The following is a 23368-nucleotide window of genomic DNA, read 5'->3' as shown; positions in this document are numbered from 1 at the left end:
AAACGTAAGGTAGATGGCTAGTGGGAAGCAGCCGCATAGCACAGGGAGATCAGCTTGGTGCTTTGTGACCGCCTGGAGGGGTGGGATAGGGAGGGTGGGAGGGAGGGAGGGAGACGCAAGAGGGAAGAGATATGGGAACAGATGTAGATGTATAACTGATTCACTTTGTTATAAAGCAGAAACTAACACACCATTGTAAAGCGATCATACTCCAATAAAGATGTAAAAAAAAAAAAAAAAAAAAGACCACGACTGTAAATGAGATCTCAGTTTCTCCTAGAAAAGTATTTAAGATAATTTCCTTCACACTATCAGGAATATGTCACTCTTTCTCCACATTTACATTAATGTCAGTAAAGAATGCTTGTTGCTACTCTTTCTTTTTTCTTCAGAGGCTCTAGAACAGGGATAACAGCCACATGGCTCCACGTCCTCCTCCCACACTCACTAGAGTATCTGGGTTGGAGCAGATCTGAAAAAGGAAACGCTGATGTAGATCACAAGCTCCTGGAACCAAACACCATGCCCACTTCCCATCATCCTCCATCTCCTGGCTCGCGAATGAAGAGATGAACATGTGAATAAACGTGATACTGGCAAAGAGGCTTGGATGTGCTGTCCTATCATTTCCATCCTCTCTATCTGCAGACAGCATTCTAGGTGTCCCATTTTTAATTTAAAAAAATTCAAACCCATCAATTTGCAGTAAGACTCTTCTCATTAGAAACTGTTAACAGATAAGACTCTTCACTGATGATTTCTGGCATAAAAGATTAACACATTACCTCTGCACTCGGTACACTCGAGTCCACGGAGGCACGAGGGCAAGGATCCGGGCCACCAATTCAATCAGGTCACTGGGAGAATAACTCTTGTATCTTCCCGATTTCCACAGCTCATAAAGCCCAGTTCCACGAATCACCAGGGTAGGGTAGAGTTTCAAACCATCAGGACGAAAAGCAGGGTTCTCAAAAAACTCCTGTGAATGGAGAAAATGACTCCTCCATTAGTTATATGGAGATTACCCATAGTGAAGTTTCAATCTGGGGCTGGCTTCTCTCACATACCTATGTGGTCCTTAGACTGATCTTTCTTCCCACCAAGCGAGGGAAGGTAGACAGAACAGAAACTCATTGTTTTTACAGCCTCAGTGGAGCAGAACATGTGTGTGCTGGGTGACCAAGCCCTTGCCAACCAACCCAACCCCGGTCCACTGCTGTGGTGTCATTGCATGCCACCCTCCCCACCTTGCTTTTCTGTCTTTGCAAAGGCAATTTCCTCTGCCTGGAAATTTCATCAGTTTTTCTTCATCTAGCTAAACTTCAGGTCTCAGCTTGAATGCCAATTCGTCACAGAGGTCTTCCTGACCTTCAAATACAAGTCGCTTCACTTAAAAATGTTTTTTGGAAGTCTGTATTCTTGCCTTCCTAGCAGCATCATACTGACAATTTACCTGATGCCTGCTTTCACCTCCAGCTTATAGCCTCCTTTAATAATGGAATATATTTAATTGTTTAAACTTTTAAAAGTTGTGACATAGATCATCATCTGGGCTGCAAAAACCTAAACTGTCTACTATATGGCTCTTTGCAGAAAAAGTATGCCGACCCCTGGATATGACTATTTTGTCCTCAGGCCAACTGGCACCATTCCTAACCCGGGATACACACAGTCCATTTGTTATCTGGACACTGAGGGATACATCTAATTCATCTACTTTGACATAGTAATTTTCTGCACTGTATCATCCCAGCTGGCTGCCTTATTTCTTTACTTGGGATGTAGCAAGGAGACATCGGGCATTCTCCTTTCTATGACTTTGCACTGCTAATGTGCTCTTATCTTGATTTCGCTTGACATGTGATAGAGGAATGAAGGTGGACTCATACAGCTCCCTCTCACCCCGACCCTGGCGTTAGTAGTTAAATGGCCAGCAGTACTGTACCTTGTGAATTGTGAAAATGCTTTTTTATCTTGTGCTGTTATTCTTACAGAGCTTTCCATTGTTTAACTTGGTTTTCAAAGAAATATATAACTATACAGTTTTCGATCTCTCTCATTGATTTCTGTCACAGTCTTAAATGCTATAATCTTTGTGCACCATTTGCTCTTAGGGCTATTCTTCTGTAATTGCGTGTAATTTTCCCTGTAACATTTATATATTAAAGATTCATGAGGTCTTTAATATTCTATAGCCATCCACAAAGAGTATGTATGCAAGTTACTTTCTACCTAGTCTGCATCTATACCGGAACATAGGATTTCAGTAAAGTACTTCTGGTTACTCGTGTAATAAATTTAGGGGACATGTGGGCTGATATAATCCTTTCATAAGAATGATGATAGATGGAATTGGTGCTGGACTTCCGGTTAAACATGGAGAATTAAAATATGTGTTTCTTTCCTTTCCTTCCAAAATCACACTGAAATAAGAGGAAATAATTTTTTTAAAAAGCATAAACCCAGAAGAACAAAGAGAACATCAGAGGAGACAGGAGGGGGAATAAATGATAGCAATAAATTTTTGAAAGACAGAAAATGGATGGAAGATTGGTAAATGACTTTGCAAATGAAGAAAACTGTAAACAAACTATCTGCAAAGGGGGATATGGATAAAAGGCAGCTCAGTCACACCAGAGTCCCAGGAACGAGCATGGATCAGAAATAGCAGTAATGACAGTTCTTCAGAATATAGTTATGATTCAGACGATGTGAATATTATACCAACAAAAAGACAAAAACCTTAGTGATTGATTCTGATATGGAAAGTGAAAATGAAACTCATGATGCTGGAGAATGCTCCTTTGCTTCTACAGAAGAGTGGACTGAAGACAACATTTCATGAAAATTAGAAGACTTTACAGGTGTGTCAGGTGTAACTACTGAATGTAATAACCCACAAAGTGTTAGTGAAATAACAGAATTAATTTTGATCGGCCGAAATAAAAATCGCCGGCCGCAGGCATTAATTTCTGCAAAAATCCCCTGGTTAATAATGAGTTTAAAAAAAAAAAGGAGGGAAAGTGATTTCACAGAATTCTGTAAGTGTGAAGGTATTAGAATAGAGACATTTTTGGGCATGTAAAAGGCTTACTTCCCATGATGAATCCTTTCTTAGAAAGCTGCTGGAGGGCTTCCCTGGTGGCGCAGTGGTTGAGAGTCCACCTGCCGATGCAGGAGACACGGGTTCGTGCCCCAGTCTGGGAAGATCCCACATACCGCGGAGTGGCTGGGCCCGTGAGCCATGGCCACTGAGCCTGAGCGTCCAGAGCCTGTGCTCTGCAACGGGAGAGGCCACAACAGTGAGAGGCCCGCGTACAGCAAAAAAAAAAAAAAAAAAGAAAGCTGCTGGAGAATGTGTTTTAGTAAAGTAAAGGAATAAACCAATAAAAAGGATTAACTTGGTTTCTCAAAAACAAAGGATCCGATCCTAGAGAGTGGAGAAGAGGAGGCCTAAGGAAGACCTCTGTGAACTAGGCACAGAGAACTGCCAGGCCAGTCTGGAGCTGGAAGATTAGACCAGGAGTTATGTCTCCAGCCTAAAAAAGCAACTTACAGAGTATCTGATAGGGTCGGCCACTGAGCGAGGGGCTTTAACACTGAATGGGCACACTTGGAAGGTTACAGATACTCAGAGAACTAATAAGCAAATAAAGAAATAAGACAATTTTACTGTTAACTCTAGGAAAAACAAAGTTATTTAAGAAAAGAAAGTAAGTATAGTATATTACTTGGGTCCATGCAAATAATAATAATTTATGTAAAAACTGTAATGAAAACATTGACTACTCATATAACTAAAACAGTGGCCTAATAATATTGGGAGAATGGGAGTTCAAAGAATTAACTCTTTAACTATTGTATTGATAACAGTAAGACAAGAGAATCTCTCTACTGATAGTCAGGAAACAGGAATCCAAGCACAGAAGAAGGAAACATAGTGGTAAATACTGGGACCCCCCACCTCCCCTGGCCTGGCCACAACAGTTGAAAGTGGCGGAGGACTACTGTGTTTTGATATGACCCCTTTAGGACTTACTGGATTTTCAAACACTAGTTAATAATAATTTTATTAATTAATACCTTTTATACTATAAAGATAAAAATTAATTGAATAAACATCATTCTGGTGGCAATGTGGATGATACATTACAAGGGAACATGGCTGGTGGCCGTGGGACTTAGCTAAGAAGCTGTCGACCTGTGCAGCGAGCTGACAAAAGCATGAACTGAAGTTGTGGCAGTGGGGATGAAGAGGAGGCGACAGCCCTCAAAAATATTCAGAGGGAGTAATTGACAGGACCTCCTGTTAGATTAGACCCACGGTAGAGGGAACAGCAACAGCAGCAGCAGCAGTGATGTACTGAGCACTCGCTATGTGCCAGGCATTCTTCTAAGCATGCTGCATGCATTACCTCTGCCCACCTTTACAACAGCCTCAATCAGAGATGAGGAAACTGAGGAACAAAGCAGTCCGTTTGCTACCAAGTGGCGGGTGGGGCCAGGATTCCAACTAGGCCCAGTCTGGCTCCACATAGGCTCTCTTTCCTTCTGAATGACTGAATGTCTAGCTTGGGAGGGTATGTGGATGATGGAACACCAATATCACAGGAAACAGAAGACGAGGAGACCACTGGGGGAATGAAGTAGGTCCATATTGGACACGTTAAGTACAAGTAAAACATCTGGTACTAGTTGAAGAGTATTCAGCAATTGGACTTAAGAGCTAAGGCTTAAGGCTGGAGAGAAAATGAGATTCATTGAAGTGTAAGTGGTAAGGTTAGAGCAACAGAAGAAAGACAAGCCTATAGACGAGAACAAAAGACAGAAGCCACATTTAAGTGGTGGGAAGAAAAAGAAGATCTAGCGGAAAAAAAATAGTCCTAGAGGTTAAAAAGGGAACCGGGGACAGCAGAGTCACAAAAGCCAGGGAGGTGAGAATTTAAAACTGGAGAGTCTTTAAAAATAACAGGTGCTAAGATTGGATAAAATGTCAGCTAAGAAGTATCCTTTGGATTTGGAGATTAGCAAGTACTTTACAATGTTTGAGAGAATAGTTCCGGGGTGGGGGGGGAGTGTGTGTGTGTGTTGGCGGGCAGCGGAGAGTGAGCAGAAGCCAAGCTGCAGTGGATTTGGAGGAAGCAGGGACACTGAAGCGTCTGTAAATGACATGGGGGCACTCAAGGGAAAGGAAGGCAGGTTACTGCTGTTTTTCATTGTAGGCCTTACAGTACAATTTGACTTTTAAAATTGTGCATGTATTCCTTTGATACAAATAAAAAATAACTGAAAACAGAGAGTTTTGTTTCTGTAAGATCCAACCCGACCAGGATTTCAACATCATTCAGGTCATGCATAGTCATTCATCATAAAATAGACTTTCCTCGGCCTAAGAAAGGAAACACAGAAAGGTGCAATAGAAAGGGTGCCTTCTTAAGAGCCTGTTTCTACCTAAGACTCACCATGGCCTTTAACAGTTACTTAACCGCGTCAGGTCTTGTTTCCTTATCTGAGGAGGCTGCAACAGGTGGTCTTTACTGATATAATTCTACATTACCTGTATTCTATGACATTACCTTAAGTATTGAGCCTTTACATTAAGAAAACCAAGCAAATGACGAAGTAACAACAACAAACACCTCTAACCATACCTGCCAAACTGTAACTTGATCACACTGGCTTTTGGGAAAAACAGCTCAGTGGGGGAAAAAAAAGAACTTCTGAGTGTCCAAAGGGTGGGCAAACATTAATGGACTTTGAAAGATTTCGCATCACTGACAAGAGGTTCTGGAGATAAATTTTTCCTCAAGAGAAACTGATATTCTCTAAGCATTTTCAGCAACCTGAGCTTGGATATCCAGGAGCAGTCTAATTTTAAAGGAATAAAATACAAAAACAGCTAAAGGTTATTTTGAGTAGTAAATGATATATCATTTTGGAGACCTCAGGACAGATGCAAAGGGTGAAGTTAATGCTTGGAGGATAAATTCCTAAGATGTTAAACATTCTCCATCACAACCAGGACTTTCAGCTTTATAAGAAAAAAGAAAACTTCATTTCAAAAAATAAATCTCAGTTAGTGAAAAATATAAGCAATTGCTATTTATCACAAACAGCTATGAGCTCTGTACTGACCACTAGATAAGAGCGTGAATCTGCAATGAACAGACGCAAGTGACCAGCTCCGCTCTTAGCGACCCAGAACTGACCTAAGCAACAAGGTGTGAGAGCAAAGCCAATTTATAACTAACACATGCAGGCACATAGCTGGGTAGAGGCTTTATGGATCCATGCCAGGCAAGGCTAGCTTGTCCTCTACAGATATAACATTTTTTAGACTTCTACAATTATACAAGTAGACCCTTTACTTAGCAACCCTTCCTATGGATAAAACACATTAAGGGAACTCTATCTGTGGGTTGCCAATAATGTGACAATAAAATAAAGTAGGGAAAAAAGAAGTTTTTAAAGTGTAAAATATACTGCCTACTAATTCAGGAAAAGCTGTGAATTCCAAATAGGCCCAAACAAGATTTCTTAAACAAAAACTAGTTTAAAAAAATTTTAGTAAACCTTTTATTGAAATATATCTTAGTATAAAAAAGTACACAAATCATAAGTGTACACCTTGATAGATTTTTACAAATCATGTAGCCAGCACCTAGACACTCGAATCAAGAAAAGGCACCTTATCCAAACCTCAGAAGCCTACCACATGCCTGTTTCCAGCTACAATTCCACCCAAAGCTTCTGAACCTCACATTACTAGGACTGTATGTTAGGTAGTCTTTTGGATCTGGTTTCCTTTGCTCAATATTATGCTGAATAGAATCAGCCACGTTGTTGCATGAAGTCATAATTAATTTACTCTTATTGTTTTATATATTTCATTGTTTGACTACACCACAACTTACAATATTTATGTATTTGACTTTAATGGACACTTGGGTTGTTTCCAATCTGATGATACTACACACTCAGTAATTTGTGACTGTGTCTTGGTAAATATGTGTGTGCATTTCTGTTGGGTAAACGGGAAGGAGTAGAATTACTGGGTCATGGAGTATGCCTACGTTCACTTTTAGCAGACACTGTCAAACAGTTTTCTAATATGATGTACTATATTCCCACTGGCAGTAAATGAGAGTTCCAGTTGCTCCATACTCTTACCAACACTTGATATTGTCTTTTTTCATTTTAGCTATTCTTAGCTATTCTGATGAGTAGCCATGCATTGTAGTTTTAAATTTCATTTCTTTGAAGATAAATGACTTTGAGAACTTTTAAGTAGTTTTACTGAATATCTGAATATCCTATCTGTGAAGTGTTTGTTCAGGTTTTTTTTTTCCCCATTCTCCTATTAGGTGGTCTGTCTTTTTTAAAATTGATTTGTAAAAATATTTAAGACAATCTATAGATTAATTTTTCAGAGAATTTTTCTCTAGAGAGAAATCAGATTTCTCATTTTCGCTCTATTTTGTTACTCATTTGCTGGGATGCAGTTAGAAAAGGCATATGGTCTGCTCATATTCCCTGTAGGTTTCTTTGAAAAGATTATAAATAAGCAGATAAATCCGTTTACACGAAGGGCTGTCTTTGCAATATTATTTATGAACTATTCTTTATTTTGAAGATACTAAGAAAATGAATTTTAAGACTCAGCTATTTGCTATTACTTGACATATTTTTTCCAAGGGCACTTAAAGTTATGAATTCTGGTTATACCACTGGCCCACCTAGGAGCTGTGCTAAAGAAAAGTGTGTTTCAGGTGCCTTTTAGGCTTGAAGTCTGAGTACCTGGCTAGTACTACTGAGGGGAAGACATTAGACTCAAAATCTATTACATAGTCAATATGGGGGAATTAATAACATCTGTGAACATCTGTGAATTAATGCTGTCTTATAAAATAGGCTTTTATTTGTAATTCATTGGCTTAGAAATAATAAAAATAAACTTTTTAAAAGGAAAGAATTATTAACTTCACAAATAAGGCATGATGAATTCTATTGTTCTAATAAACAGAGCAAAATAAAATCATTTTTGTGGATGAAATAACTTGATAAATATTTTCATTCTCTTCCCTAAAAGGATATCCTTAAGCCACTTTCCCTATTTGAGAATCTGAAGGAAAAAAGAGTTTTGAGCAATCTCATTTCCCAAGACAAGGCTAACATGAATCAAGCTAACATGTGATAGAGTAAAAACAAACAAATAAAGAAATAAATAAACCCCAGAGTTAGGTATTAAAATTCAAAGAACAGAAAGGCTAAAGGAAAACAATATTTTCTTTCACTGTTTAATGAAATGCTGTACGAGAAAGGCAGTTCTAAGTTTAGAAGTATCTTAAGAAATCATCACTAAGAAAATAAGTAAGTAAATAAGATAGATTTAACAACAGAAACAAAAGGTCAAGGATAGGTTGGGGTAAATATTTTTAACAAATATAAAAAACAATCCATAATGTTATTACCTAGAAAGTCCATATAGTTAATATTAGAAATATTCATATCCAATAGAGTAACTGGTCAGAGGACAAAAAGACACAATTCCAAAAAGATGAAAGAATTATACTTACTAAATACAAACCTAAAAAATGCATTACTTGTAATTACAAAATACAAGTTGAAACGGCACTTTTATCCATCAAATTAACGAAGATAAAATATTGTATGTGTGTGTGTCTGTGTGTGTATATATATATATATATATGTATGTATGTATGTAGAAAATACATAAATAGGAGAGAATATTTTGGGAAAAAGATAACCCTGCTGAAATGAGTGTAAGTTGCTACAACCCTGGGAAAAGCAACTAAGTAATATGGTGAGATTCTTAAAGTATTTATACCTTCACCTGATAATTCTACTCCAGGGAATTTGTCCTAAAGAAATAACCCTAAATACTACAAAAAATTACAGGCATAGAATTTGTTGATGTGCAGTCTATTTACAACATCAAAAACTGATAATATCTTCAATTAAAAAAACTGGAAGTGGTTAAGCAAAGTATGGCATATTTGTTCAATGGAAATTAAGTGGATATTTAAATATGTTAACCTTTTAACAGAGACCAGGCTATAACAGGAATAAATGCTTGCTATAATGTTAAGTGAAAAAGCTATTAAAATAATTACCTATCATATATGTAAGTGTAATATATCTTTGTGTATCTATGTATCACCCACCTCATCCCCTAAAAAATCCTAAGTATAAAAAAATCCTGGGGGGCTTCCCTGGTGGCGCAGTGGTTGGGAGTCTGACTGCTAATGCAGGGGACACAGGTTCGAGCCCTGGTCTGGGAGGATCCCACATGTCGCGGAGCAACTAGGCCCGTGAGCCACAACTACTGAGCCTGTGCGTCTGGAGCCTGTGCTGTGCAACAAGAGAGGCCGCAATAGTGAGAGGCCTGCGCACCGCGATGAAGAGTGGCCCCCGCTTGCCACAACTAGAGAAAGCCCTTGCGCAGAAACGAAGACCCAACACAGCAAAAAATAAATTAATAAATTAATAAACTCCTACCCCCAACATCTTAAAAAAAAAAATCCTGGGAGTATATTGACATGTTAGGGTTTCATTTGGTGTCGGGGCTGTGAGTGACTCCTCTTTCTCCACTGTGTCATAATGAGGATGTCTTGCTTTAATAATGGGAAAAAAATCACAGTCAATAATCAGAAAGAGCAGAGAGGGTAGAAGCAGCATACAGAGGCATTCTCAAGTAGCTCGGTTTAAGGTAACACTTACTATAAACTGTTCAATGTCTCTCTCTAGTCCCACATTTGGCAGATCGGGCATCATATGAGCCACAACTTTGAAACCAGAATCTTTGGCCAGGTGAAAGGACTCACATACCGCCTTCACAGTGTGGCCCCTGAGGAAGAAAATTCACTACCTGTTACACAAATAAATGGGCAACAAGGTGAGTACAAGGAATAGAGGGAAAACAATCTCCGAGACAGGTAACAGTTAGCTCTATAATGAAGAATATGGTTGGGGAAAAAGAAATCTTAGAAAGTCATTTTTACATCTCCACCTCTGAGAAGGCCTGGAAAAAAAATAATTTTACTTCTGAGATATTTCTCAGAAATTCCCTTATGCACTTACTCAAAGTTCTGACAGTAAGTGACTGAGGTCACAGGAGTTAATATACACTAAAATTATTTGATTTAGCATCATTGGCCAAAATAAGCTTGCTAATGTAAATATCTAGGTTAAAAACAAGAATAATGAGCTCAAAACCATGCAGGAGCAGCATCTTGTTATGCTCTTTCCTTTAAAAATCTTTTAACAAATAATTTCATTTGGAGAAAGAAAGCGGTGGGGGAAGACAGACAGAGAGACAAAGAGACAGAGAGAGGGAGAGAGAGAGAGAGGGAGAGAGAGGGAGAGAGAGGGAGAGAGAGGGAGAGAGAGGGAGAGAGAGGGAGAGAGGTACCTCTATACACAAAGTAGATTTAACTCTGGTGGGTTGGAGGGCCCTAAAAAAAAAGTAAGAAGAGCGAATGATTTAGTGACAAGGCAGAATCATTTGGGGCCAGCTGTATAAATCATCTTAACATTCTAGTGCCACATTCAAGTAAGAAGCAAGCCCTAATAATAGTTTGGGGCTACTAAAGACCGAAAGCCCTGTGTCAATCCTTTCACCACCTAGCCATTCCTATTCACCACCAAAGAATCCTACAAACCATGGACTCCTTCCCACTCTCTGAAGGTTCCCATCCATTTCCATGGCTTCCATCTCTAATCTCTTTTTGCTCATGACTTCTCAATCTATATGACCCGGCCAGGCCTCTCTTCTGACAGCACGCCCAAATATCCAATACTCTAATGCTGCACTGTACAATATTAGAGTCACGAGGCACACGTGGTTATTCAAGTTTATCTTTAAATTAATTCAGACGAAAAATTCAATTCCTCGGTTGTGCTATCACAGTGGACAGTGCGGGTACAGACCATTTCAGTCACTGCAGAATGTTCTGCTGGACAGCCCCGCTCTAAAACAAACCTTCAACCAGTTGTCCCACAAGTATCTAAAACTTAGTTTATCCAAAATGAAACTCATCTTCCCTCCAAGCCTCTCTATTTCCCATTCTCTCTTACCCTCATTCCCACTCAGTCACCGAACACTGCTTTTCAGGACATCATTTCCTGCTTAAATTACCACAGCAGCCTCTGAACTGACCTTGCTTCTAGCTTGGTCTTCTTAGTCCACCCTCACACTGTGATCCTCAGGACTTCCCTGCTGGTCCAGTGGTAAAGAATCCGCCTTCCAATGCAGGGGACGTGGGTGCAATCTCTGGTCAGGGAACTGAGATCCCACATGTCGCAGGGCAGCTGGGCCCGTGCGCCTCAACTAGAGCCCGCATGCCTCACACTACAGAGCCCGTGCACCCTGGAGCCCACGCCACAACTAGAGAAGAGAAAACCTGCACGCCACAAATAGAGAGAAGCCCATGCACCACAACGAGGAGCCCGCGTGCCACAACTGAGACCCGACGCAGCCAAAAATAAATAAATAAAATAAATAAAATAAAAACCGAATCTTTTAAAATAAATAAATAAATAAAATAAAATGCAGATATGCCTTGATCACAAGTTAGCTTGCAGCCTGGCCTTGGATTAAAGCCCAAACTTGCTGGGCTGACTTCTAAGGCGCCCCATGGTCTGGCCACCCTGCTGACCCTTTCAGCCTCACCTCTTACCACGCTCCTACCTCACGCTCCACACTCCCATCAAATGAAACCACTCCAGTTTCCCGAAATGTGCCATGTATTCCTATCCTCAGGAGCTTGCTCGTACTCTTCTTTCTGCCCGGAAAAATCTTCCTCTTCCCCACCTGACTCAGACTCTTCCTGTAAGTCTCAGCTTCGATGTCACTTTCTTCGAAAAGCTTCCCTGACCTTCCAGAGACTCTTTCTACCCCCAAGGTACCTCTCTGGCGTAGCCTTGGTTACTGCAGCAGCCCTACCAGCGTTCCCGGTTCAAGCCTTCCCCGACAAGAACGCATCCTATGCAGGCTGATCTTTCTCAAGCTTGATATCCATCTGACTCTTCCTGCGTGCAAAATATTTAATAGACCTCTATTACCTAAAGGGAAGCATCGCCCTCCTTAGCCTGGCACTCTTCCTGGTTGTTGCTAAGATGCTGACCCATGTGTTTCCCTAGTTTCCCTTTACTTCCTTCTCCGAGCACAACCCTCTGCCATGTCTATCCAAATCCTATTAAAGTGAAGCAGCCTTTAAGGTCCAACTCAACACACACTTACTCCCTGAAGCCTGCCTTTATTTCTGGACGGAAGAGAACTTCATGTGGCTTTATCAACCCTTATTTCTTTCCTTCCTTAGACTCCCGAATTTCTCAAAGTTTATACCCATCACCTCACCAGCCTTTCTTTCACTACCCTACCAACTGGCATTTGCTTCACCAAAACTAATCTCTTAAATCTCACACTAGTTTCCTTCTTGTTCAAACCCTTTTCTTTGTTCCTATTCTCCTTGGCCTTCTCTCATGCTTTAAACTACTAAACTTGAGCCCTGCCCTCTGCTTTCCATATGGGAAAGGCTATTTATCACAAGAACTGGAAGAGAGATGAGCATGTTTATAGACTACTGGAAAAAAGCCAGTGAAGAAAGACTGAAAATCAGGGAAGGAGGAGATGGAATTAAGAGCACAGACAGAAGAATGAATAGGAGGAACACCTAGACCTCTCCCTGTCAGATGGGTAGTAACACAGATCCAATCGGTGGGGGAAAAGGAAGCCTTGTGCAAGATCATCTGCACCGTCTTACCGGTTGGTATCTCTGGCCACATCCTCATAGACACTCTGCACCCCTATCTCCAGCCTTGTGCAGCCATAAGTCAACATATCACTTAAATGCCGCTTCATGCAATAATCTGGTCTGGTCTCAATAGTAATTCCGATGCACTTTGTGAGGCTTCTCTCAGAATACCTGTAGAGGAAAATCGAAAAGTAAACAACTTGCCAAAGCTTTAGGACATTTGCTCTCATTTAAAGGATGTCTTCCTCTTGTCCTCCCGGCTCTAACCCAGTGGTTAAGAGCGTGGGCTCGGACTTCCCTGATGGCGCAGTGGGTAAGAATCTGCCTGCCAATGCAGGGGACGCGGGTTCAAACCCTGGTCTGGGAAGATCCCCCATGCCGCGGAGCAACTAAGTCCATGCGCCTCAACTACTGAGCCTGTGCTCTAGAGCCCGCGAGCCATAACTACTGAGCCTGTGTGCCGCAACTACTGAAGCCCGTGTGCCGAGAGCCCGTGCTCTGCAACAAGAGAAGCCACTGCAATAAGAAGCCTGCACACTGCAACGAAGAGTAGCCCCTGCTCACAGCAACTAGAAAAAGCCCACGCGCAGCAACGAACACCCAATTCAGCCATAAATAAATAAATAAATAAATAAATAAGAACAGTTAAAAAAAAAAAAAAAAGAGCGTGGGCTCTGGAGCCAGATTATCTGAGTTCAAATCCTGGCTCTGCTATTTCCTAACTATGCAAACAGGAAAGTTATTAACCTCCCTGTGCTTCGGTTTCATTATCTGCAAAATGAGGATAATAGTAGCTATACCTCATGGGATTGACGTGACTGAGCCGGCAAAAAGTAATGTTATCATCACCATTATCATTATTATTCTCCTCAGTGTGCTGCAGCCATCATCTCCTTGAAAGCAGGGATTTCAACTGTGAGAACCCTAATTTTCAATTCCTAGCAACAAATTTTCATGGAAGTGAAAACCATCTGCATTATTTATTTCCCACTCTATATTTTAGAGTTATGTTAAATAAAAGAAAAGAGGGGGGAGGGGAGGGTATGCACAGTGATCATAGGAATAATTCAGATGAAATGTCTTCTATACCCATAAGTCTTTTTGTCAAGCCTATTGATCTTAGCAACAACTTACAAAATTAGGAATCATTTCTCTCCTTCACTAAAACCAGATATCAGAGTAGTGAGTACCACTCTAAATTTATTTATTTATTTAGTTAGTTAATTTATTTTGGCTGCGTTGGGTCTTCGTTGCTGCGCGCAGGCTTTCTCTAGTTGTGGCGAGCGGGGGCTGCTCTTCGTTGCAATGTGCAGGCTTCTCACTAAGGTGGCTTCTCCTGTTGTGGAGCATGGGCTCCTGGCGCATGGGCCTCACTAGTTGTGGCTCACAGGCTCTAGAGCGCAGGCTCAGTAGTTGTGGCACACGGGCTTAGCTCCTCCGCGGCATGTGGGATCTTCCCAGCCCAGGACTTGAACCCATGCCCCCTGCATTGGCAGGTGGATTCTCAAACCACTGCGCCACCAGGGAAGCCCATGAGTACCACTTTAGATTTAAGCTAGAATCTAGAAGAGGAAAATGACTTGCTAAGTGGTCTGCTGATGTGATGGAATAGGAACCATTACCTAGAGGCCACTGCAGCCAAGCACTGCACTATATACTCCACACGCATTGAATGCTCCCATTAGCTCTATGAATTATGTCTTATTATCCCCATTTTACAGATAAAGAAACTGAAGTTCCTAAAGTGATTAAATACTTTGTCCAAGGGTACAGAGCTCATAAAATCCAAGTCAGGATTTGAAGGTAGGTCTGTCTGACTTCAAAAATCCTGCTCTGTGTTTCACTCTATCACATGGCTTGGACAGTTCAGCACTCTATCACATGGCTTGGACAGTTCAGCATGGGACATCAGATCTGTCCTCTCTTCAACTTCTCCTAGAACGAAATAATTCTTCTCAGTGTACCCTTCTACAACTTTCTCAATTCTTCAGGCAGGGTGAGGGAAGCCTTTTTCTGCCACTTAATTTCGTCTTTCCAAAGAAGTTCATAGCTTTTTTTCTTGAAAAATAAAAATCATAAAATTTCCATAGTTTTGTAACTACTGTTCTCCTTTAAGTTCATTCATTATTGACAATTCATAATTGTCAATAAAACTGACTTATCTAATTTAATAATAATTATTAAGAAGGTTACGAATCACTGAACTGAAGGACTGATTCTGAAGTCTTTCACTCTAGACGTTCAAAGTGTTTACACTATTACCCTATTCCTAAGGTTTTATATAGGATTACCAGAGGCAGCAAGAACCAAAGGTAAACAACTAGTCTATAGTTACTAAACGATGAATCATAAGACAAAAAAGGGCACAGATCTTATCAAATCTTGCCTCTGACAGCTAGCTTCTCTGAGACAATCACATCAGAAAGTCTCATGCCTCTCAAACAGGTGGGTCCCAAGGCATGCAGAATACATGTAACTCACCTTCTTTGAATACCAATTATTGTGTTTGGAGAAAACCATTGTTTTAAAATATTAAGGGACTTTCCTCGTGGTCCAGTGGTTAGGAATCTGCCTTCCAGTTCAGGGGACGTGGGTTTGATCCTTGGTCGGGGCAACTAAGCCCGTGCACCACAACTACTGAGCCTGCGCTCTAGAGCCCGTGAGCCACAACTACTGAGCCTGCGCGCTCTGGAGCCTGTGCCCCCACAACTAGAGGGAAGCCTGTGTGCCACAACAAAAAGGATCCTGTGTGCCGCAACGAGGATCTTGCGTGCTGCAGCCAAGACCCGACGCAGCTAAATAAAATAAATAAATAAATAAATAAAAAAGAAAACACTAATGTATTATGGAGAAAGCATATTGCATGACAGCTGAAAAAACCAATAAGTGGAAAACTCTTAAGTTTTGAGTATATTTAACGAAGTAAGTGAGAACATTTTACAATCAGGCATTCCAAAATTGTATCATAAAACCTCTCCATTAACTGATATTTTTATAAAACCCACAGTATTTCCTGGGACTTCCCTGGTGGTCCAGTGGTTAAGACTCCATGTTCCCAATGCTGGGGGCACGGGTTCAATCCCTGGTCAGGGAACAAAGACCCTATGTGCCACAAGGCGCAGCCAATCAATCAATCAATCAATCAATCAATAAGTAAGTAAACACAAACAAAACAAAACAAAAAAACAACCCACAGTATTTCATAAAAGGATGCCATTAAGTTATCAGCAAAGTTGGCAGCACAACAGTACCCTGCATTACTAAAACTAGAGGACAGGCAACTGCACAGATGGGAATTCGTCAAGAGGAAAGCTAATCTCTATTGCACAGATCATCAAAGGCCCAAGCAAGACTGATAGAGAAAGCTGCTGCGAGGATGATAAGGTCTCTTCATAAGTAGTCAGAATGTGGTACAGGACACAGAGGCAAACCTTATTCTCAAACGATAATTTAACTCCATTTCAAAAGTGTCTTTCCTCTTGGGGAAAATGTCATTACCTTTTGCAGGAGCAGAAATGGAGGAACAAAAAATAACTCAAGTTTTTAAAAGCCAATATTTTCTATTTACCACTATCTTTCTTTCAGAATTGTATTTTCATCTGAAAAGCAATTAAGCAGAAATACCTATCAAATTTAAGCAAAAACAATGGAGTATTTTCTAAAGAACAGAATATAAGGTCATCTTATACAGTATAAGGTCATTTTTTAAAGGATTTTTGTTAATGCTATATTTAGTTCTACATATCACTAATTCTTGCCTCTTCATTAAAGAGAGATGTAAAGATATCAATATGATTGGTTTTTTAAAATATTGCAAATATGTTCATAAAGGCTGCCAACTAATCTAAGCAAAATATCTGAGCTGGCATTTTATGGCCTGCTATAACCCACCACACTGTTTAGACAGCCATCCAACGGTGTGGCTCTCCTTTACTACCGAGTTCAATTACCATACCATTGGGGAGCGGGGAGAGGCAGACTTGTTAAATTCTTGGGCGTTTAGGAAAGGTACCAAATTTTCCAACCCTGATCATGAGCTTCTAAGAGACAAAGTCAGGACTTGTACCCAGGTCTTCTGATTCCAATTCCACTTCTCTTTTTGTGGCATTAGAGGGTCATTTGAAATAAGCCTAAATGCCACCACTGTGGGGCTATGCTGAATCCTACACTTTTCTGTATGCCATAGGAGTGGCACCAACTATAAAAGATGCTAATGTTCTCTGTGAAGCATAACTTAAGCCCATAACTTATGCTGACAGCATTTATTTTTTAACTGGGGTGTTGGGGCTGGGAGGGGGTAGGAGATGGGACAATAACCTGGGAACATAAAAGCAAATAAAAACCAAATGCTACCCAGACTTCAAAACAAAGCTCAAATACGTTTCTCCTGCCATGACATCTTCCCAGCGCCTCTCAGTAATTCTGCGCTCTCATTCCTAAAGTACCTTGCCCATACTCTGGAGTTTGTCCTGTTATTTGTGGCTGTGTCTGTCTATCCACCTGGACAGGAAGCTCCTGGAAGGCAGCAGGCTCGTATACATGTAGAGGTAAGGGCTTCAGCACTAAAAACTCTCCTTCAATATGAAAATTACAAATATGAAGAATGAGTAAATGAATGAGGCATAACCGAAGACACAGGAGATCCCTCTCTACTCCCATAGCAGCCTCTAGCTAATTCTACTGGTTACCTTTCCTCTTGCAAATAGTTAACCCTAAAAGTTGCTGAACACTAGGCCAGGTAACCCACAGAAAGTAAAGACACAGTAGTTCAGTAGTTCTTGTCCCAGAGGTGCTCAACAGTCTAGCTGTAGGGATAAGACACACAGCTAAAACCAAGAACCACTTAAGAACACAGAGCCAGAAGTGGTAGACAGATAACTGGACAGGAATGATTTCTTGGAAAGCATGCTTCTATTTCTGGAAGGAAGCAAGTGACCTATAAAAGTGACATCTATTGTTATTACTTGCTGTCCCTTCACACTAAGGTCCCAACCGGGGGGACACTGAAGAAAGACGATGTGAAGGTCTCTTTATTATCTTCTGTAAACGGTTTCTGATTCACTCCAAGAAGGCTGTGGCATCAAAGAACACTTCTGATTACTATTAACCTCCTGAAGTCCTCTCTAAAACCTCTGTCATTCATTAAGTTGGATGTGTCTTACTTTAGATTTCCTGTGTGAAATCTCACTAGAGGTCTAAGCCTAAATTTCTGAGAGGTTTATGGACCCTTTCCTACCTGGACATCCCTCTACCTCAAACTCAACCTGCTCAAACCAAATCACAACGTAAATATTTGTGATATGTAGATGAAATATTGATTTCATTAATCACAATGTACAAACTCTCTTTTGCATCTGCAGTCTCAAAATGAGTAAGTAGAATTTATAAACTTCTTTGGACAGCCAAAGATTTTTTTGACTTGCCAAATAACATCTGGGGTTATTGGTGTAATTCCTCAGTAGTACCACAGAACACATGCTTTTTTGGTGTGGGGGCAGGGTGGTGCAGGGGCTATTATCATATCTGGAAAATATCTCAACAAAATTTTATGTTCTGTATAATGCTGTGCTAGTGATATTCCAAACTTAAGAATGACTGAGTTGAATGTTTGAGAATTTAAAAATAACTATCTTTTCCCTTTTGAGGTGGTGGTCAAGTTTGCTTCCTGGATATTGGCAGTTATGTCAAGAGGGTCTATAACATAAGGTCCTGCCCAACACAAACTGAGGAAACAGACAGGAACAGAAGTTCAATTTTTAAATGAGTACAACCTAGGAAAAAATCACCTGGTAACATAGCTTAGAGAGAGTAATCAGGGACCTTTGGTCCCTTATCATGCTAGTTTAAGATATATGAAAAACAACCCATGACGGTTTGGGTTTTGATTCTTTCAGTAGCTGACAAGAATGCTACCATTTTATACTCCTAATCACACAGCTGAAGAGCCAACAGCAATGTGCTATTAATAGAAAAAAACAATCATGGTTATTACACATTCTTTTAATATTGTATTCACATTCAAATTTAAGGGCTATATACATAAATGCATTATAGAAAAGTTGTCGTTGTCAGAAAGTGACTGCCAGATGAAAAATAACCTTCGAGCACATCTTTTAGATAAAAATTCCCATTCCAGTAGAAATCTTCTAAGTATACAACGTCACAGAAAGAAGTAACTTTAGAAATAATATAGTCCTGCCTCCTCATTAATAATGTAAGATAACAACAGAAATAAGTCTGGAACCTAATTCTTAATGCACAGTTCTTCCCACTGCACTCATTTAACAATGCTTTTTAAGTACAGTAAGTCCCCTACATACAAACGAGTTCCATTCCGAGAGCACACTCGTAAGTCCAACAAAATTAGCCTAGGTACCCAACTTTTACAGATAATGCCAGACACGTGAACTAACTTACGTGACTGGACATGCAAACGCATGTTCACATCTTTGAAAGTTCACAACTTGAAGGTTCCTATGTAGGGGACTTACTATACCTTCTCTCCTCACGGAATTGTGTTAGATATGACAGACCCTCTCTCTTAAGAAGACATTCCCTATTAAAGGATATAGAAAAAATGCATCGCACAGAATTAGACAATAATGGTATTCAGTAAAAACATTACTCTTGGCTACTGAAAACCAAAGTGAGGGAGTGACTAAATTGGTAGATGCAAATATTAATGGTATCTAATGTTAACAGATTAAACATTCCAATTAAAAGGCAGACATTGTCAAAATGGATAAAAGAAACAAGACCCAACTACTGTAGACTTCCATAAAACTGCCAACTAGACTGTTAAAAGAAGCACAGTTTCAATACAGAGACACATATGGGTGGAAAGTAAATGGATGGAAAAAGATACTACATAGGGAAAACAGTTATGTAAAAGCTGTAATGTCTAATTTAACATCAATAAAAGGAAACTTCAAGACCAGAAATAAAGGACATTTCATAATGATAAAAAGGTAACTTCATATTGATAAAAAGTTCATACACCAGGAAAACATATCAATCATAAATGTGCATACTCCTCAGAGCAGACCTTCAAAATAAATGAAGTAAAAACTAATATAACTAAAGGGAGAAATAGATAATTCTTCATAGTTGGATAGTTTAATCTCTCTTTCTCTCTTAGCAACTGATAGAACCATATAGAAAAAAAACAAAACAAACCAACCCCAAGACAAGGACCATCTGAACAACACTATCTACCACTTTGACTGAACTGATATTTATAGAACATTACATCCAACAACTGCAGAATACACATTCTATCAAATATACATAGTTTGTTCACCAAGACAGACCATATATGCTGAGCCACAAAATAAGCCTCAATAAAAAAACTTTAAGAAACTGAAATTGTATAGAATAGACCCTCTCTGACCAATATGGAATTAAATTCAAAATCAATGACATTAAGAAATCAAGAAAAACTCCAAGTTTTTGGAAATTTAGAAATTAAACAATCCATTTGTATATAATCCATGGGTCAAAATACAAACAATTAGGAAACATTGTGAACTGAATAATAATTAAAATACAACATATTAAAATTTGTGGGATTCAGCCAAAGCAGTGCTTAGGGGAAAACTTTAAAGCTTTAAATACTTATTAGAAAAGAAGAAAGGTCTATACTGATAAGTTTCTATACCTTACTTAAGCACAGAAAGAGGAAAGGAAATCCAAAGCAAGTAGAAGATGATAATAAAAATAAAAGCAGAAATATGTTAAGGACATAAACAAAACTAAAAGTTAATTCTTTACAAAGAACAACAAAATTGATAAACCTTAACTAGACTAATAAAGAAAAAAGAGAGAACACAGGTAATCAATATCAGGATTGAAGGACGGAAGATCACTAACATCCTACAGAAATTAAAGACAAAATAAGGGAACATTATGAACAACTTAATACCAAAAAGCTTGACAATTTGGATAAAACAAATTCCTTGAAAAATATAATTTACCAAAATGGACACAGAAGAAACAGAAAATTTGAATATCCCTTTATCTATTAAAGGAATTGAATTAATCATCTAAGACCCTCCCATAAAGAAACTCCAGTCTTGGATACTTTTACTGTTGAGTTCTAGCAAATACTTACAGAAGAAGTAATATTCATCTTACATGAACTCTTTCAGAAAATAGAGGAGGAAACACTTCATAAGTTGTTTTATAGGGCCGGCATAACACTAAAACCAAAATCTGACCAAGAAGTTACATAAAAGGAAATCACAAACCGCCATCCCTCATGGACAAAATCCTTTACAAAGTATTAGAAAGGTGAATACAGTGATATATAAAAAGAAAAATACATTTTGACCAAATAGGGTTTATCTTAGGAATGCAAGGTTAGTTTAACATTAAAAGATCAATCAAAGTGCTATATATTATCAGAATAAAGGAGGAAAATCATATGATCATTTAAATACAGAGAAATCATTAGACAAATGAGTTAATGATAAAAACTCTTAGCAAAATTCTTCAATCTGATAAAGGTATCTACAAAAAAAACTCACAAGTAACACTGTACTTAACACTGCAATATTAAATGTTTTCCCTGAATTACTGGGAATAAGACAGACAGACTCACTCTCACCACTTCTATTTAACACTGTACAGAATGTCCTAGCTGTTGCAATATGGCAAGAAAAAGAAAAGCATGCAAATCCAAAAGGAAAAATTAAAACTCACTGTACTTGCAGATTATATGATTGTTTTTGAAGAAAATCCCAGCAAATTTACAAAAACAACTTTTAGAACTAAGTAGTGAATTTATAGTAAGGTCATATGATATAAAGTTAATATACAAAAATCAACCATGTATCTAGATACTAGCTGCAAACAATGTGAAAATACAATTTTTAAAAATTTCATTTGGGCCTCCCTGGTGGCGCAGTGGTTGAGAGTCCGCCTGCCGATGCAGGGGATACGGGTTCGTGCCCCGGTCCGGGAGGATCCCACATGCCGCGGAGCGGCTGGGCCCGTGAGCCATGGCTGCTGGGCCTGCGCGTCCGGAGCCTGTGCTCCGCAACGGGAGAGGCCACAACAGTGAGAGGCCCGCGTACCGCAAAAAAAAAAAAAACAAAAAAAAAAAAACAAAAAAAAAAAAAAAAAAAAAATTTCATTTAATATAGCATCAACAAAATACTTTGGAATAAATTTAACAAAAAGCTTACAAAATATCCAAACTGAAGATTGCTAAGAGAAATTAAAAAACACTTAAGGAAACCAGGAGATAGACTATGTTCATAAACTGGAAAACAATATGTTAAATGGTAATTTTCTCAAAATTCTTCTATAGTTTAAACACAATCCCAATCCTATCACACTTTTTATTTTTATTTACTTATTTTTTTAACATCTTTATTGGAGTATAATTGCTTTACAATGCTGTGTTAGTTTCTGCTGTATAACAAAGTGAAATTAGTTATATGTATACTTACATCCCCATATCCCCTCCCTCTTGCGCCTCCCTCCCACCCCCCCATTCCACCCTGCTACGTGGTCACAAAGCACCTAGCTGATCTCCCTGTGCTATGCAGCTGCTTCCTGCTAGCTATCTATTTTACATTTGGTAGTGTATATATGTCAATGCTACTCTTTCACTTCATCCCAGCTTACCCTTCCCCCTCCCCGTGTCCTCCAGTTCATTCTCTACGTCTGCGTCTTTATTCCTGTCCTACCCCTAGGTTCATCAGAACCTTTTTTTTTTTTAGATTCCACATATATGTTAGAATACAACATTTGTTTTTCTCTTTCTGACTTACTTCACTCTGTATGACACACTCTATGTTCATCCACCTCACCACAAATAACTCAATTTCATTTCTTTTTTGGCTGAGTAATATTCCATTGTATGTACGTGCCACATCTTCATCCATTCATCTGTCGATGGACACTTAGGTTGCTTCCATATCCTGGCTATTGTAAACAGTGCTGCAATGAACATTGTGGTACATGTCTCTTTTTGAATTAAGGTTTTCTCAGGGTATATGCCCAGTAGTGGGACTGTTGGGGCATATGGTAGTTCTGTTCTTAGGTTTTTAAGGAACCTCCATACTGTTCTCCATAGCAGCTGTAACAATTTACATTCCCACCAACAGTGCAAGAGGGTTCCCTTTTCTCCACACCCTCTCCAGCATTTATTGTTTGTAGACTTTTTGATAATGGCCATTCTGACCGGTGTGAGGTGATACCTCGTTGTGGTTTTGATTTGCATTTCTCTAATGATTAGTGACGTTGAGCATCCTTTCATGTGTTTGTTGGCAATTTGTATATCTTTTTTGGAGAAATGTCTATTTAGGTCTTCTGCTCATTTTTGGATTGGGCTGCTTGTTTTTTGGATATTGAGCTGCATGAGCTGCTTGGATATTTTGTAGATAAATCCTTTGTCAGTTGCTTCGTTTGCAAATATTTTCTCCCATTAGGAGGGTTGTCTTTTTGTCTTGTTTATGGTTTCCTTTGCTGTGCAAAAGCTTGGAAGTTTCATTAGGTCCCATTTGTTTCTTTTTGTTTTTATTTCCATTTCCATAGGAGGTGGGTCAAAAAGGATCTTGCTGTGACTTATGTCTTAGAGTGTTCTG

General features: G+C 39.3%; 1 protein-coding gene across 1 annotated transcript in view; it reads right to left on the bottom strand.

Annotated features, from left to right (window-relative positions):
• Positions 1–23368, bottom strand: part of ELP3 (elongator acetyltransferase complex subunit 3) — a gene marked incomplete at both ends in the record, with an annotated part of 99892 nt that overhangs the window by 42358 nt on the left and 34166 nt on the right. The window contains 3 exons of the mRNA XM_079706759.1: positions 786–979; positions 9742–9868; positions 12786–12947. Of these exons, the coding sequence (XP_079562885.1) occupies positions 786–979; positions 9742–9868; positions 12786–12947 (483 nt within the window). The remainder of the gene's footprint in view (positions 1–785; positions 980–9741; positions 9869–12785; positions 12948–23368) is intronic.

The sequence above is a fragment of the Hyperoodon ampullatus genome, assembly GCF_949752795.1.
Source record: "Hyperoodon ampullatus genome assembly, chromosome: 6".
Lineage (NCBI taxonomy): Eukaryota > Metazoa > Chordata > Mammalia > Artiodactyla > Ziphiidae > Hyperoodon > Hyperoodon ampullatus.
Note: the sequence above shows the minus strand (reverse complement) of the source record. Positions and strands in the feature narration are given on the sequence as shown.